Raw genomic sequence first — 17,500 nt, 5'->3', positions numbered from 1 at the left:
TTGCCAGCACTCTGATAATTTTCCAAATAAAACTACTACAGAAAAGTGGTTTTTCCTCAGTTAAAAAATTTATTAAAAAACAAACAAAAAAAGGAAGAAAGAAAACACCTTGTATTCTCCCAGGTCACGAGCGAGAAGCCACTAATGATTTCCCATGCAAGTTGTAGGTAACAACGTCTGTATTTTCCCATTCACTCCTCAGGCACAAAGGATTTCAAAAGTGAGCCCAGATTCTCGTTCCTTATTTAAAAAGATATGATGATAACTTCCCTACCAAATGATATTGACTTGCATTTCTAGGCAATTCAGTATCTATTATTCACTAGGAAAAAAAAAAAGAAGTCCCTTTTTATTAGATAGATATGGAAATATATAAATATATTTTACTTGGTATTACATGATAAAATGAACACTAATATTGAATAAACTAGAGACTGTTTTAAAGACTATGTGAGGTTAAATTTTAAAATTTTGGATATAATAAGCCTGAAAAATATAAATATCCTCTCAATTTATCTTTTCTAAGTTTGTCTTTTCTAATGAAATTAGATGGTTTTTAAAGTACTAAATAGAATTTTTAAAAAATGAAGCATCTCTTTACTCCCCTGTTGATTGCTGTGTTTATTGTCTTCTTGGACTTATTCTAATCAAGGTAAGCAAAACTGAAAATAAACTAAATGTGCAATGGTATTATAAATTTTGTGGCTCTCAAACTTCTCCTAAAATGTTAAAAGGCAATAGTAGTATTAACTATCCATATTTTTGATAGAGATGCACCAAATACCAGTTTCATGTGTAAATGATCCTAATCAAACAAAAACTGACTTATAAGCTTCACATATATCATATGTTTAAGAAGACACAATGCTAATCAATGTATACATGTACTGTCACAGAGAGAAGCTTGGAAGGATGGAAACTAATAACCATTAGATTGATGGCAGGTAGATGTTAAAATCATTTTTCTATATCACTATTTACCCATTACAATGAGCATATATTATTACAGGGCATATAAAAGTACACAATGACGGTTTTAAAAGAGATGTTATAAGCATACAGAGTATAGCATTTTCTCATTTGAGTACATTGGAATTGCAATATACTGTTTTACATAGCTAAAACAGTTATGATAATTTTCTGTCTCTATATAACAATGCCATACTTGTAAAGTCTTATGCTTTGGTTAATATCCACATGTTATTTTGATACTCCAGTACATAAAGGAGGAAAATAATTAAATGAACCAGAAGCTGTGTGCTTCCTTGAGGTAACAAAGTAAAACCATATTCTTCTGGTCCTTATGGTGTGCTCTTCCTCAAACCCTAAACTACATAGGCTACACTTTGTTAAAGCTGTCGTTTGGTGACAAACAACAATGAGCATGGCTAAATGGACTGTTCTGTATAGACAGCTTCTACTCTGACTCACAACAGTTTGATAAGGGAGGTGAGCTATCTGAATGTAGGTTTTCTCTCTGTTGTTGCAAGTAAGCTAAGTCTTCAGAAAGCCCTTAAATACCAGAGGCTATTTAATGCCTTAAAACCTACAGTGTTCTGAACTACAATACAGAAAGCATGAAAAGTTATTCAGTTCCTATGTATATGTATATTCAAGAAGGTATGACTCTGAAGGCTGTGGCTAATGGGAAATAGAGGTATCCCAGTGCATTTAGAGTGTTTACTTTTAAAAACTTTAAGAAGCATGGGTCCATAAAAGTTAAGAAAAATTCATGTGTATCAAGCATAGTGACAGCACTATTATTAATAGCTTGAACATTGTTTAATTTCTTGCTTTGTTAAAGCACAAGTTTGACAGCATTTTTTCACAGGACATTTGCTGTCAAAAATGGAACAGGGTAGTCATCTCTATGGCATGTGGAAAGGTCTGAGGTGGGCAGAAAAGGGCCCTTATGTTTTGCTATTTGGAAGATTGGTTAATAGTTACCAATCATTAACTAATTAAATGTGCAACAAACTTGCAACTGATCAAAAGAGAACTGAAAACACGAACCACTGACAATATCACTGTTTCTGGCTGGAATCTGTGCTGGTCTTAGGTCTAAGATCTATAAGCTGCCTATAAAACCATGACTGTAATAGGAGATTAACACTGAATTCACATCAGATTACTTTAAATTGCAAATATTTCTGAACTCTGTTTTCGGTTAAAAAGGTCTTCTGTGAAGAAGAAAGCGCCATGTAGTTGCATTTTATAATTACAGTTTGAGGAAAGGATCTATTCTACATGCATTTTATCACGAGCATCCAAGAAACACTGGCTTAGGTAAGAAAACTAAAGCTCTGCTAGACCTGGGGAGCTCTTAAATCAGCCTTCCTAACTCTGTGACCCTTTAGTACAGTCCCCTGCGTTGTGGTGCCCCCCAACCACAAAGTTATTTTTATTGGTACTTCATAACTGTAATTTTCCTACTGTTAGGAATCATAATGCAAATATCTGTGTGTTCTGATGGGCTTATGGGACCCCTATAAAAGAGTGATTCAACCCCCAAAGGGGTTGTGACCTATAGGTTGAGAACCACTGCCTTAAATAAAGACAAGAGACAATAAATACTTTAGACTGGCATTACCACATTATACAGTGTATGCACAGCACTGATACATCTAAAGTAGCTATATTCTCTAACTCATTTTTACAAATATAAAGAATACTTCTTAGAACAAACTGGGAGAGAAATCAGTCCCTCTAATTTTCCTGTTCATTTTATAGGTTAACTTAATACTCAATTGTATCAAATGTATACACTATGATTTTGTCTGTGTGAAAGGCAACTATCCTTCTGAGAACTGAAAATACAGCAGTTCCATTTATAAGTTTTATGTAAAATAGCCTAAAACAGAGGGAGAGGCTTTTATTAGGACCCAGTACCATTACTGCTGAGTATATAATAGCAAAGGATTTATCTACATGGCTGGCAGGCAGCAACATAGTCTTACAAACCACTGATGGACTAAACAAGCTATTAATGATAGTTGCTTGTTCAACACTCAGAATGGTCAGACTGTGCTGTTTGACCACAAAGACAAGTAGGTCATCATTTTCAAATGTTATACACTGTTAGAAACACAGATGAGACCTCTGTGGGGAGATGAAGCCCACAGGTATGGCTCCAGAGTTCTTATGCTATCTATCAATAGATAGTAAATCCCACTTAAAGCTGTAAACCACTAAAACTCTTTTATCAAAAGACTTATTATTTATTTCAATTGTTTACCTATGTTAAAAACATCATCACCATCATCATCATTCTACAGCAACAGTACTGACAAACATATCACTTGATAAACAGTAAAGGAGAAAAAAACAAAGAAGAATTATTGCCTGCATTATTCTTGCATAGTAAGATGGATATTTTTGCCCCTCTATAATCTGTAGAATACCCATTTCTCCAGATTTATAAATGAGCTTACAATGTATTTGTAACTTGCAGGCTCTGAGTCTAGATTCTATTCGATCTAGAAAACCTCACTTTAATTTCAAGACAACTTTTTAATATATTTTTCTTCCTACTGGTTCTTAGAGCACTAACTAGCTTCACTTCAAACTTCCTGGAATGCATATCGAGTCCCTGACTGAGTCTGAGAACCAACTAGACCCTGTAAATTAGAATCTGCACCTACATATGATTTCCAACTGCCTGGGATCCACCACCATTTATTTATGTGACTTCTCAGAAAAGAGAAGAAGAGACGCTTTAGAACTAATGTCCTGAGGATGGTGAGTGACTTCATACCCCAGCCCAGGGGACCAGCACATCAGGTCTTCTACCTAGCAAAACCAAGAACACTAATTTTCCTTTTAAACAGTGACAGCTTCTCACACGTTCCATCTACTAATAAACATCCCCTGACTCTCATCCCTCTACTAAGAGGAATAGGTATCATTCCATATGTAGCTTCCCTAGTTACCAGTGATGGCTTTATTGTAAACACATAGCAAACTTAACCACTTGTACCTTTTCACAAAATAAATAATAAGAATGCATGTTCACATCATTAGTATTTACTGGACTACATTAAAGATTTCTGTGAAAGCAAACACATAAATCTGGGATTTCAAATCAGGGAGTCACTCACTATATGCTCCAGAATTGTAAAATATAAACTGGGAGGAAAAATAACTTGATGTGATAAGAACTTAGAGTCAATTGTCTACAACATTAAAAGATCATTAATTCAGAAACAACAGCATCAGTAATCAATCAGCTCCTCTTCTACGCCTACAAAGAGACACCCTAAAAGACAAGGCTCCGAGGTCAGTGTCAGAGGACTTTCATCTGTATGCTATGTTTCATCAAGTAAAAGCATTACTTTCTAGGGTCATTAAAAGACCTAACTAAACATTAAAAGTAGACGTTTCACTCATTTTTTCTATGTTATAGTGTGGGCACTGGGTTCTTTGAGATACTCTACAATGAGTTCTGCTGATGATCCTACAGGATACCTGCAAGATGATTTCTTAGGATTTAATGGCTATTTAAAGGTAATGCTTGCCACTCAATGATAGAACATATGCTGGCATGTGCTTAATATGTACAAGGCTCTGACACAACATCACAGTTTTCTAAAAAGTGGTTTATAACATTTTCTGCTATTAATTAGTAACTTCTTGTTCTGAGGTAAAAATATCCACAGGCCATTTTTCACTGACAAAAATAGTATTAGGTGTAAATGATAACCCAAGTCACAAGTAAAATTAACCCCCAGGGTTGCAGAGTGGGATGGGGGGGGCATACAACACTAACAGGTCAAAATAGTGAAAGCCTGTTTTCTTAGAAAACTGAGGCTTGGGAATGAGCAGGACCAGAAGCAGCAGCAGAGGGAGCAGGGCTCTGAGAGAAAGACTGGAGACACTGCACAATGCGAAGGTGAAAAGAAACTGAACAGCTCAATCAGCGCCTGACCACTTTCTAGTTTCTCTCATCTGCCAGCACATCTCTGCACTGCAGAGAGCTCACCCTTTATGGAGAAAATGTGTCTACAAAATGTGTGGGATTAAAAATGAATACATAAAATCGTTTCCCCATGAAGACTTGTATGAGAAGTAAACAGAAAATATAAATCAAAACATTTTTGTAGTGTAAAATTTTTGTAAGAGAAATTAATCCCAAAGCATAACACTTGGACAAATGACTAAAGAAATTTTCACATGAAAATTTAAAATACAAAAACGAAAATTGAAAGATATCTCAGATATGAAGAACAAATTATAATATGTATAAAGAATAATACATTTCAATAAAAAATTAGTGAAAGACTGAGTAAAGTGAGCAATGACTGTGACTAGAGGCAAAGACAAGTAAAAGGTTACTGTATACACAGAAACAGACAGACACACAGAAACGCAGACAGACACACAACAGTACCTAAGACAATAAAACAATGAAACGGAACAAATATTTAATAGTGTAATCCAAAACAATAATTTCACGAAATGATAAAATTTAAATCTACACACATGACAAAGTTCAGTTTGTACTTACAAAGAAACAACCGTTAGGTTCATCTCAGCAAAAGAGAGGACTTTAAAGGACAAAGAAAAATAAATGACAATATCTCAAGGCAAAAATAAATAAAATCATTAAATAAAAGCAAATAAGGGTGGTAGATGAGACTTCAAGAAAACTGTATAAAACAAGGTATTAATGGAATTATTTAAGAGGCACGGTAATGCAATGTAAGACAGGATTTTAAGGAAAGCTTAATTATCATTCAAATGGTAAGACTCTAGAAAAAGAGCTTGGAATAAACAAGGTGTCAAGAGCTTTCTATGACAACTGGACCAGAATATGGTTTTCTTCAAAACAAGAGGAAAACAGAGTGCTAGCAGCAAACTGAAGTTAAAGACAACATACTTAACATTACAACCTATCTAAAACAGCATGAGAACACAGATAGCACAGTAGGATATAAAACATATTCCAGCAAAGGGAGAGATGTAAGAGTGACCTCAGCATGCTCAGGAGGTGAACCAACGGGAGAGACAGAAGGCACCAGGACCCCAAACACACACTGTCCCAAACTTAAGAGACAGACAGTTCTCTGCAGCACTTCCATGTATCTCACACCAGCTTACTCTGACTTATCTCTACCAGCATCTTTTGATGGTCGTGGAAGATTCTGACAAAGACTACCTGGTGCATGTTTGTTATGTATGTAGAATAACAAGCAAAAAATGTGGCTGCTTAGACCCTACACTTGTGTTCCTGAGCTGTCACACAACTCAAGGAGAACAGGGCATCCTCCCATGAAACTGGTTTCCAAGGAACCTCTCATGCACAGACTGTGTGCTGTTAGTAGTAAAGCATTTTCTCTGACTCAAGCATGCAAGGTAAAGAAGGAATGTTCAGGGGGTGGTGGGTGGGAGTGGGGGGGGGGAACTGATACTATAATTATGAGGAGATTGCCCAAACTAATAGAAAAGAAGGAGAAAAGGAAGAAGATATGTTGCTTTTCATGAGGGAAGAGTCTAATTAGACTCTTATGGTTTTTATAATTCCTACTTGTGGGTGTTTGAAAACCTGACCAATGTCCTATAGTAAAATTTTAATACTCCAGTGTTGACTCATTAAACCATCACAGTTCTTGTTAACATGCACATTTTATTTCTGCATCCTTTTTGCCCATATTTTAAATATTCTGAAAAGATGATTCAGATCCAGGAATTACATCAGTATCTAAGTGAATGTGGATTTAAATGGGAATAGTAATTATCCTTTTAACATTTTTCATTTATTACATACCATGTAAGGGTTTTTGTTTTTTTTTTAATCTTGAAACAAACTGATTTTTGTATCAAGCAGTTATGTTAACTGATGGCATAAGGTTATGAGAATAATTCTCTCTCTCTCTTTTTTTTTTTTTTTAGTTTTTTCGAGACAGGGTTTCTCTGTGTAGTCTTGGCTGTCCTGGAACTCACTCTATAGCCCAGGCTGGCCTCGAACTCAGAAATCCGCCTGCCTCTGCCTCCCGAGCGCTGGGATTAAAGGCGTGCGCCACCACTCTTACTTCTCTAAAAGGACAAAACTATGCCAACTGATACAGGTTTTGGTTCTCTGTTTTTGGTGGAAATAGCAATACAACCCAGAGCCTCCTGACATCTACCCAAACACTACTCCCCAGCTACAGTCTTCATAGCCTAGACTGTTACAGGTAAAAATGAAAATGCTTGATGCTTTGAATCACCACTTACACTGTGTTTTGAAATGCCTTGTCTTCTATGGTCTTGCCCTTCACCATACAAACTCAATGACTAGCTCTTTGTAATACTTTTGTGTCATGTTCTCTTTAAATGTACAAATGCTGTTTTTCATTCATATGTCAGAAATGCTACAATCATTTGGAGGCCTTCTCAGTAACCCAAAGACGTGTGGCTTCCTAAGACAGTCCTGAGTCCTCTCGTTACATTACTTTTACATGGTGCTTCACTGGCAGCTCTGGGAATTGTCATAAAGTGAGCTCAATTATAAATGGATTAAATCTTATTTAATTTATAAGATTTTTTTAAAAAAACCCTTTTCATTTCTTTTCTTTAGTATGCATATTGATGTGTCACTGTACATGTGGAGGTCTCTGTGGAAATGGATCTCTCCTGGGATTTAACTCAGGTCATCAGGCTTGAACAAGGCACGGCGCTCCAAAGGGTGAGAGGCATCTCTCCATCTGCCTTAAGTAACATTATGGAGACATGCAGCAGGAAGCTGAATTCAGGAGACTCAGACGGAACTAGTGCAGCGGAGAGTCTGTTCATGGAAAGTGCTACATTCCAGAGATTACCAGTGTCTTTAACCTGGATTTCTAATCTGAAAAGAAATGGGTGTGGTATTCCTCAGAAGAAGACATCTTTACAATAGATAATTTTTTATTTTTATATAACTTTCTAGCACTGTATCAAGATTTGCTTGTTTCCCAGCTAGCGTACTGAAAGGTATTTTTTTCTTCACCTATAATTATTGCAGGTTGTTGCAATCATCGTGAGGGATCTATCTGAAGGAAGGAGCTATTTGCAATGGACGCCTGCTGAGGAAGGGAACCCAGGTTTCTGCACTCACTGAGTGACACTGGATAGTTATCTATACACTCTAGGGTAGGCCCATGCTCACAAATAGCTGACCAACACAAAACTCCATTTTAACGTGGTTTTCATTTTGATTTTCTATTTTATTTTTTGCTATTTACTATTACTTTGAATTGTTTTGACTATTTTTTGAGAGACGAAGGAGGGGTAGATTTATTTTTAACAAAAAGAAACAATTAGGAGTCTGATCTCTCTTTCCATAAAATAGGTACCTGGGGCCTAGCTTGGGTCATAAGACTTGTGGTAATGTGTTTACCTACTGAGCCATCCAGAGACCTAAAATTTTAAATTAGATAATAAATTAAAAAGGAACTACAAAAGTTCATATTGACATGATAGCATTATATAGCCCTTTTATATAAACTACTAATTGATACAGGAGCATGATGTTTCAATTAACATTTTATTTAGATGTTTTTTTAAAAACTCAGTCTCTTTTTCAGGAATATTTTGAAAGATGTAGGGTTTCTTGGGTCCCTTCAGTTGTTAAAATAAACCTAACTCTGAAATTTCTGTTTGTGAAAATTAAGCTGCCAGGTAAGGAGGGAGTAACCATGATGCACTGCACACAAGCGCGCGCGTGCGCGCGCGCGCACACACACACACACACACACACACACACACACACACACACACAAAACTGTCAAAGAGCAAAATTAATTTTAAAACATGAAGTGGCTGCCTCTTGCCACTATTCTCCTTTTGTGGAAGCAGACCAAAAGTACATTAATAGTTAACAAAGCTGGAGTATGATATATGAATGAAGCTTCTCAATTTTAAAAGTACTTAGACTGTATTTACAAAAGATCACTACCATTAATTATTCAACATTTGGATTTGACCAGAAACCAGAGCATGAGTTTATAAGGCTCTGTTTAAATGAACTACTTAATGCTAGAGTGTACACTTTATCCAGTGAATTGTTGTAAAGGGGATTTTTCCAATTTTTTAAATCTATGGACAGATTTTAATGTTAAATCAGTTTAAGTTTTATTTGTTCTTTCAAAATGCTTGCTCAACACAAATTGTGCATCTCAATTATTTTATATACTAAAACTGAATATAGGTTAAACCAATGCATTATTCATAAAGAAAGACATTAGGAGAGACAAAGCTACGCACTCCTTGCAAAGCTGTTAAACGGCTGACACACACCACTTTATACATGCGATATTTGATGGGCTTTTCTAAAAACATGCGCTTGTTTCTCTCAGATCAAGATATGCCAAAAATTCTACACCAAATTTTGCTTCTAATTAAAGCAATCATCAATCCAAGGATTGTCATTCATTTTATTTCATCTTTACATCAAAAAAAGGTAATTTAAAAAAGTTTAATTCCCTTGATATAGTACGATAAATGAAAAGGTGAGTGCCTTCACATACTAGCAGTAGGCTGAGCCTTTGGGAAATGGTTGGCTTTCTCAATGCAAGGTATTCAAACTCATCGGAAAGTGTTCATTTAGGATGCAGTATCAAAGACAATGCAAATGTTCAAGAGGAACTTGGAGCTTACCAGATGTTCTAATCCAGCTTTGATGTTTCCAGAATCCCTAAAAAAAAAAAAAAAGAGAAGAACAAAAGGTCTAAATGGCTGCTAAACCCTTGTCTGCTCTAATTTATCTTTACCTGAAAACGCTTTATAAATCCTTATATTTTTTTCATTTACTTTTACTAACATTCCTAATACCTGTTTTTAAGGAGAAATTTTCCACCAACATTTTCTTTCAACAAAGTATTATCTTTGAAACTTTTATTCAACTAACAAAAAACAGTTTTATATTTTCTTCTTTCAGTGGAGAACAACAAAAATGTCAAGTCCATTCTTAATTTAGTATTCACATAGTTCTTTTACTTACATTGCTGCCTTAAAATGATAAAAATGCTTAACCACAAGTCTATCTACCACTTAGACTCTAAAATTATATACTTATGAGTACACAGGAAAATAATAAAACATTGACAAAATAATTTTTATACATATTTAGTTTCACTATCACTATAGTAATTACTATATTGAGAAAAATGTCAACAAAAAATCAAATATAATATAATTAATATCTTGTTTTTGACTATAGAAGAAACTGCTGGTGGAACTAAAATTGAATATATACAAGTTATAAAGATAATTTAGACATTTGATGAAAATATGTGGATATTAAAACTATATCTTTCTTTTCTTTTTCAATGGTAGTAATTACATCCCTTTCTCCTTACCTTTCCTCTGCCCAGTCCTCCTAAACAGCCTCCCTTCCTCACTCCCAAATTCATGGCCTCTTCGTTCATTAATCACTTTACATTCTTATATTTGGATGTGTACTCATTTATATTTCAAAATATAACCTGTTCTGTCTCTGTCTGTCTGTCTGTCTGTCTGATTTTAGAGAGGACCATTTGGTATTAGCTAACCAGTTGGTGTGCTCTTGAGCATTCCTTGGTTGCCTGTAGATGTTTGTGTAAAGGAGAAAGCTCATGGTTTTGCCATCTTCTTTGGCATGTCTTTGGCTGTCTCTGCTCAGCTCATGTTTAGGCAGTCTTGCTCGTGAAACTCTCTGGGCATAGCTTCTGACATTACTACAAGCCACAGTTCCACAGCAAACCCTCTGACACTCAGTGCTGCTGGTGGTCTCACTACTTTAGGAACATGCCTGGTAACTTCTGGTACCATGAATGCGAGTGCATAGGGCATTCAGTTCAGTTCCAAATTAGGGTCCTCTGGTAAAGTTTTGTGTATATATGTGGGTGACAGCATGACTATATGTACACCACATGCATGTAGTCCCCATGGAGACCAGAAGAGGCTGTCAGAATCCTTGGACAATATAAAGGCATTTGGAAGCCACTTGGCTCCTCCACAATCCCCAGTAAGTGCTCTTACCTGCTGAGCCATCTTTCTAGTCCCCAGGTGGACTATCTGGAAGACTGCAGTCTGCATCAGTGTATCAGTGTCAAATGGACTTTTACTTTCCTTCTCTCATCAAGCAGTATTTTAGTTTCAGGGTGATTACAGGTCTTACCAATTTTTAAAAGATTTCTTTTGGGTTGAATAGATGGCTCAAAGGTTGAGAATGTGTGCTGAACTTGTAAAGGATCTGAGTTTGGTTTCCAACCCCCATACCAACTGCTCTCAACTACCTGTAACTCTAACCTCAGGGAATGTAGTCTTTTCTGGCAGCCATGAGGACCTGAAAATGCCCCACATATATATTCATAATTAAAACTAAATTAAAGGTAGATGGGGTGTGTGTGTGTGTCTACACATGTGAATGCAGGTGCCTAATTAGTACAGAACAGGGCTTTGTTCCCCTAGAATTGGAGTTATAGGCAATTTAAATTCTGAGTGACACAAATAATCATGGAATTTCCTTGTGAAAATAAAGATTTGGATTTGGATTCAATTAAATACAACATATTTATAATAATAAAATTAGAACTAATTATACACAGATTCTCATCTGACATTTTGTAGTAATTTATTCCTGCCACTTATTGGAGATTAGAGAATGAGTTTCACTAACCCTTACAGTTTGACTGGAATGTACAGTTTTGCTAAGGGTGCTAAAGCAGCAGAAGAGAATAAAGGTAAGTGCCAGGGAGCAGAAGTGCTAGTTTACTTTTAGTGTGCTGGATTGGGCATAAGAAAGCATAGAAGCTTTGAGTTACTTTGTAAGGAGCACAGCCTAAGGGATTAAAGTCAATTAGATTTGGAAATATCATGAGACAGAGATAAGTACTTTTTCTGTAACTATGTAGAGGGGTGTGGCCTCAAACTCAGAGATCCACATGCCATTGTCACCTTATTGTTAGGATTAAAGGCAGATGTTAATGCACCTGGCTACAATGTTTTTTTAAGCATACATTTTAGATGGCACATCAGAAAGAAAAGTAGTTATTGTGGGGGCACTCCTTCAATCACTACCCACTGTAAACAAATATAATCTACCAGAGTCTTGGCTATCCTCTATCCTTAGTGATTATCATCTAAGCACATTTTTTGTCACTATCAAAGGTGGTACCTTATTTGAGACCATCCTCTTTTTTCACAGAAATCACTGTGTCAGCATCTAAATGGGTCTCAATGGCTCCTGACTTATTCAATGTCAATGTAGCTTCTATAAGAAAGTGGAGACTTTCTAATGTATGTCTTCTTAACACGTGTATCTTGCCAAAACTATATCACATGCAAATGATAGTAATGGCCAAAATGGACAGACTATTAATCTAGTTTTCACACACATTGAGCTACTTGATCCCACATATGCACCCCAAGTGCTCCTTTCTCTTACTTAGTCTCCACAATTGTTATTTTGATAACAAATAAAAGTCAAACTTTTAGAACTACTAAACTATGTTGCGAAGGAAGAAAAATTCTCTCTTACCCACAATATAAAGAGTTCTTCCAAAATGTTTCTGTTACACCCTGGACATGTTGTAGGACAGATTTTATTACAAGTCCCAAACTTCATTTAGTTTCCCAATTAAAGCACCATAAAGAAAATTCTTTGATAAATAAATTAAATTAATAAAAAATGATTGCTATTCCAGCACCTACTTTACACTGTCTGAATCAGAGCATATGACCAAGCATCTAAATCTGACAGCTTCAGGATAGGTCTCGGAACAGGCTTGCCCAGTTTCACCCAAGCTTAGCTACTTTTCTACTATGATTATAACACCTTGATCAAAACCAACTTGGAAAGGAAAGGGTTTATTTCCTCGTACAGCTTACAGTCCATCATCTAGGGAAGTCAGAGCAGGAGCTGGATGCAAAAACTTGTAGCCAAGGACAAAACCAGAAGTCATGGAAGGGTGCTGCTACTGGCTTCTTCCTCAAGTTTTTTTCTTCTTTTTTTTTAATTGGATATTTTCTTTATTTATATTTCAAATGTTATCCCCTTTCCATGTCTCCCATCCCCCATAAAACCCCTATACCATCCTCCCTCCCCATTACTATGAGAGTGTTCCTCCACCCACCCACCCACTCCTACTTCCCTGCTCTCAGTTCCTATACACTGGGGCATCTATCAATGGGAATTGCATTGAATCTGTGGATTGCTTTCGGCAGGATGGCCACTTTTACTCTATTAATCCTGCCAATCCATGAGCATGGGAGATCTTTCCATCTTCTGAGATCTTCTTCGATTTCTTTCTTCAGAGACTCGAAGTTTTGTCATACAGATCTTTCACTTGCTTGATTAGAGATCTTTCACTTGCTTGGTTAGAGTCACGCTAAGGTATTTTATATTATTTGTGACTACTGTGAAGAGTGTAGTTTCTCTAATTTTTTTCTTAGCCTGTTTAGCCTTTTAGTAGAGGACGGCTACTGATTTCTTCGAGTTAATTTTATATCCAGCCACTTTGCTGAAGTTGTTTTTCAGCTTGAGGAGTTCTCTGGTGGAATTTTTGGGTTCACTTAAGTATATGATCATATCATCTTCAAATTACAATTTACAAATTACAATTTGTATCACTTTGACCTCCTTTTGTTGTCTAATGGCTCTAGCTAGAACTATGAATACTATATAAAATAGATAGGGAGAGAGTGAGTAGCCTTGTCTAGTCCCTGATTTTAGTAGGATTGCTTCAAATTTCTCTCCATTTAGTTTGATGTTGGCTACTGGTTTTGTGATATTACTTTTACTATGTTTAGGTATTGGTCTTGAATTCCGGATCTATCCAATACTTTTAACATGAAGGGATAATGAATTTTGTCAAATGTTTTTTCAGCATTTAATAAAATGATCACGCGGTTTTATTCTTTGAGTTTGTTTATGTAATGGATTACGTTGATGGATCTCCATATATTGAAACATCCCTGCATCCCTGGAGTGAAGCCTATTTGATTGTAGAGAATGATCTTTTTGATGTGTTCTGGGATAAGAATGGCAAGAATTTTATTGAGTATTTTTGCATCAATATTAATAAGGGAGATTGGTCTGCAGTTCTCTTTCTTTGTTGGGTCTTTGTGTGGTTTAGGTATAAGCATACTTGTGGCTTCAGAGAACAAATTGGGTAGTGTTCCTTCTGTTTCTATTTTGTGGAATATTTTGAAGAGTATTGGTATTAGGTCTTCTTTAAAGGTCTGATAGAATTCTGCACTAAACCCATCTGGTGCTGTGCTTTTCTTTGGTTGAGACACTTAATGACTGCTTCTATTTCTTTTAGGGTTATGGGACTGTTTAGATGGATTATCTGATCCTGTTTTAACTTTGGCACCTGGCATGTGTCTAGAAAATTGTCCACTTCATCCAGATTTTGCAATTTAGTTGATTATAAACTTTTGTAGTAGGATCTGATGATTTTTTGGATTTCCACAGTTTCCACTGTTATGTCTTCCTTTTCATTTCTGATTTTGTTAATTAGGATGTTGTCCCTGTGCCCTCTAGTGAGTCTAGCTAAGGGTTTAGCTATCATGTTGATTTTTTCAAAGAACCAGTTCCTGGTTTTGTTGATTCTTTGTATAGTTCTTTTTGTTTCTATTTGATTGATTTCAGCCCGGAATTTGATTATTTCCTGTTGTCTACTCCTCTTGGGTGTATTTGCATCTTTTTGTTCTAGAGCTTTCAGGTATGCTGTCAAGCTGCTAGTGTAAGCTCTCTCCAGTTTCTTTTTACAGGCACTTAGAGCTATGAGTTTCCCTCTTACCACTGCTTTCATTGTGTCCCATAGGTTTTGGTATGATGTGTCTTCATTTTCATTAAATTAAAATGTCTTTAATTTCTTTATTTCTTCCTTGAACAAGTTATCATTGAGCAGAGTGTAGTTCAGCTTCCATGTGTATGTATGCCTTCCCTTGTTTTTGTTGGAATTTTAGACTAGCCTTAGACTGTGGTGATCCGATAGGGTGCATGAGATTATTTCTATCTTCTTGTATCTGTTGAGACCTGTTTTGTGACCAAGTATATGATCAATTTTGGAGAAGGTACCATGGGGTGCTGAGAAGAAGGTATATTCTTTTGCTTTAGGATGAAATGTTCTATAAATATCTGTTAGATCCATTTGGTTCATAACTTCTGTTAGTTTCTGTGTCTCTCTTTAGTTTCTGTTTCAAGACCTGCCCATTGCTGAGAGTGGGGTGTTGAAGTCTCCCACTATTATTGTGTAGAGTACAATGTGTGCTTTGAGCTTTAGTAAAGTTTCTTTTATGAATGTGGATTCTTTGCACTTGGAGCATAGATGTTCAGAATTGAGAGTTCATCTTGGTAGATTTTTCCTTTGACCAGTATGAAGTATCCTTCCTTATCCTTTTGGATAACTTTTGGTTGAAAGTCAATTTTATTCGCTATTAGAATGGCTACTTCAACTTGTGTCTTCAGCCTATTTGCTTGGAAAATTGTTTTCCAACCTTTTACTCTGAGGTAGTGTCTGTCTTTGTCACTGAGGTGCGTTTAATGTATGCAGTAAAATGTTGGGTCCTGTTTATATGTCCAGTTTGTTAGTCTATATCTTTTTATTGGGGAATTGAGTCCATTGATATTAAGAGAATTAAGGAAAAGTGATTGTTACTTCCTATTATTTTGTTGTTAGAGGAGGAATTATGTTTATGTGGCTATCTTCTTTTAGGTGTGTTGAAAAGATTACTTTCTTGCTTTTACTAGGGTATAGTTTCCCTCCTTGTTTTGGAGTTTCCCATCTATTATCCTTTGTAGGGCTGCATTTGGGGAAAGATATTGTGTAAATTTGGTTCTGTCATGGAATATCTTGGTTTCTCCGTCTAGGGTAATCCAGAGATTTGCTGGGTATAGTAGCCTGGGCTGGCATTTATGTTCTCTTAGGGTCTGTATGAGATCTGCCCAGGATCGTCTAGCTTTCATAGTCTCTGGTGAGAAGTTTGGTGTAATTCTCATAGGTCTGCCTTTATCTGTTACTTGACCTTTTTTCTTACTGCTTTTAATATTCTCTCTTTGTTTAATGCATTTGGTGTTTTGATAATCATATGACTGGAGGAATTTGTTTTCTGTTCCAGTCTACTTGGAGTTCTGTAGTCTTCTTGGATGTTCATGGGCATCTCTTTCTTTAGGTTAGGGAAGTTTTCTTCTATAATTTTGTTGAAGATATTTACTGGCCCTCTAAGTTGGGAGTCTTCGCTCTCTTCAATACCTATTATCTTTATTTTTAGTCTTCTCATTATGTCCTGGATTTCCTGGATGTTTTGGGTCAGGAACTTTCTGCATTTTGCATTTTCTCTGACTGTTGTGTCAATGTTTTCTATGGTATCTTCTGCCCCGAGATTCTCTCTTCTGTCTCTTGTATTCTGTTGGTGATGTATGACTCTTGATCTCTTTTCTAGATTTTCTAATTCCAGGATTGTCTCCAGTTTTGATTTCTTTATTGTTTCTACTTCTATTTTAGATCTTGGATGGTTTTGTTCATTTCCTTCATCTGTTTTTGTGTGTGTGTGTGTGTGTGTTTTCCTGTAATTCTATAAGGGACTTTTGTAATTCCTCTTTAAGGGCTTCTACCTGCTTACAGGTGTTCTCCTGTAAGGAGAATTATTTATGTCCTTCTTTAAGTCTTCTATCATCATCATGAGAAATGTGATTTTGTATCTGAGTCTTGCTTTTCCTGTGTGATGGTGAATCCAGGACTTGTTATGGTGGGAGAATTGGGGCCTGATGATGCCAAGTAACCTTGGTCTCTGTTGCTTATGTTCTTATGCTTACCTTCTGGACATCTGAATATCTCTAGTGCTACCTGCCCTCACTATTCGACTGGAGCCTTTCCTTCTATTAATCCTGGTTGTATTAGAACTAACTCATAGTCCAGCTGTCTCTGTGATCTTGTGATTCTGTGATCCTGTGATCCTGAGATTCTGGGTGTGTAAGAGTTCCTGGGAGTCAAGCTGCCTCTGAGACCCTGAGATCTTGGTGTGACCAAGCTCCTGGGATCCTGGGTTCCTGTGATCTTGGCTGTGTTAGAGCGCCTGGGATTTGAGCTTCCTGAGTGTTGTGAGACTGACTACACAGTCTGCGCCCAATGTAAACTGTTGCAGACTGGAAGGAACCAAAGCCACTGGTTGTGCTGGAATTCCTGTGTCCCTGGATCCTGCTGGTTACTCCCAGTGGTATTGAAACAGATGTTGTGTCCTACTCACTCCTGATCCTAAGATCCTGGGCGAGGAGCCTTATCTGGGTGCTATGGAACTGGCTGCAGAGTTTGCGCCCAAGGTAAATTCGTGCAGCCCAGAAGCCCTCAAGTTTTCTAAGCCTGTTTTCTTATATAGGGAAAGACCACCAACCCAGGACTGGTACCACCCACAATCAGCTTGGCCCTGCCACATCAATTACTAATTAAGAAAATGAACCACAGGACTGTCTCAAGACAATTTGATTGAGGCATTTTCTTATTTAGGGTTCCGTCTTCTCAAATGATTCTAGCTTGTGTCAAGTTGACATAAAACTATT

At 36.6% G+C, this 17,500-nt stretch overlaps 1 protein-coding gene across 1 annotated transcript in view; it reads right to left on the bottom strand.

Annotated features, from left to right (window-relative positions):
- The window catches only part of Rsrc1 (arginine and serine rich coiled-coil 1), a 350,502-nt gene that overhangs the window by 157,674 nt on the left and 175,328 nt on the right, over nt 1–17,500 (bottom strand). Inside the window, exon 5 of the mRNA XM_029475535.1 lies at nt 9,613–9,649. Within this exon, the coding sequence (XP_029331395.1) occupies nt 9,613–9,649 (37 nt within the window). The remainder of the gene's footprint in view (nt 1–9,612; nt 9,650–17,500) is intronic.

This window comes from Mus caroli, chromosome 3 (genome assembly GCF_900094665.2).
Source record: "Mus caroli chromosome 3, CAROLI_EIJ_v1.1, whole genome shotgun sequence".
Classification (NCBI taxonomy): domain Eukaryota; kingdom Metazoa; phylum Chordata; class Mammalia; order Rodentia; family Muridae; genus Mus; species Mus caroli.
This window is presented reverse-complemented; position numbering and strand designations above follow the sequence as displayed.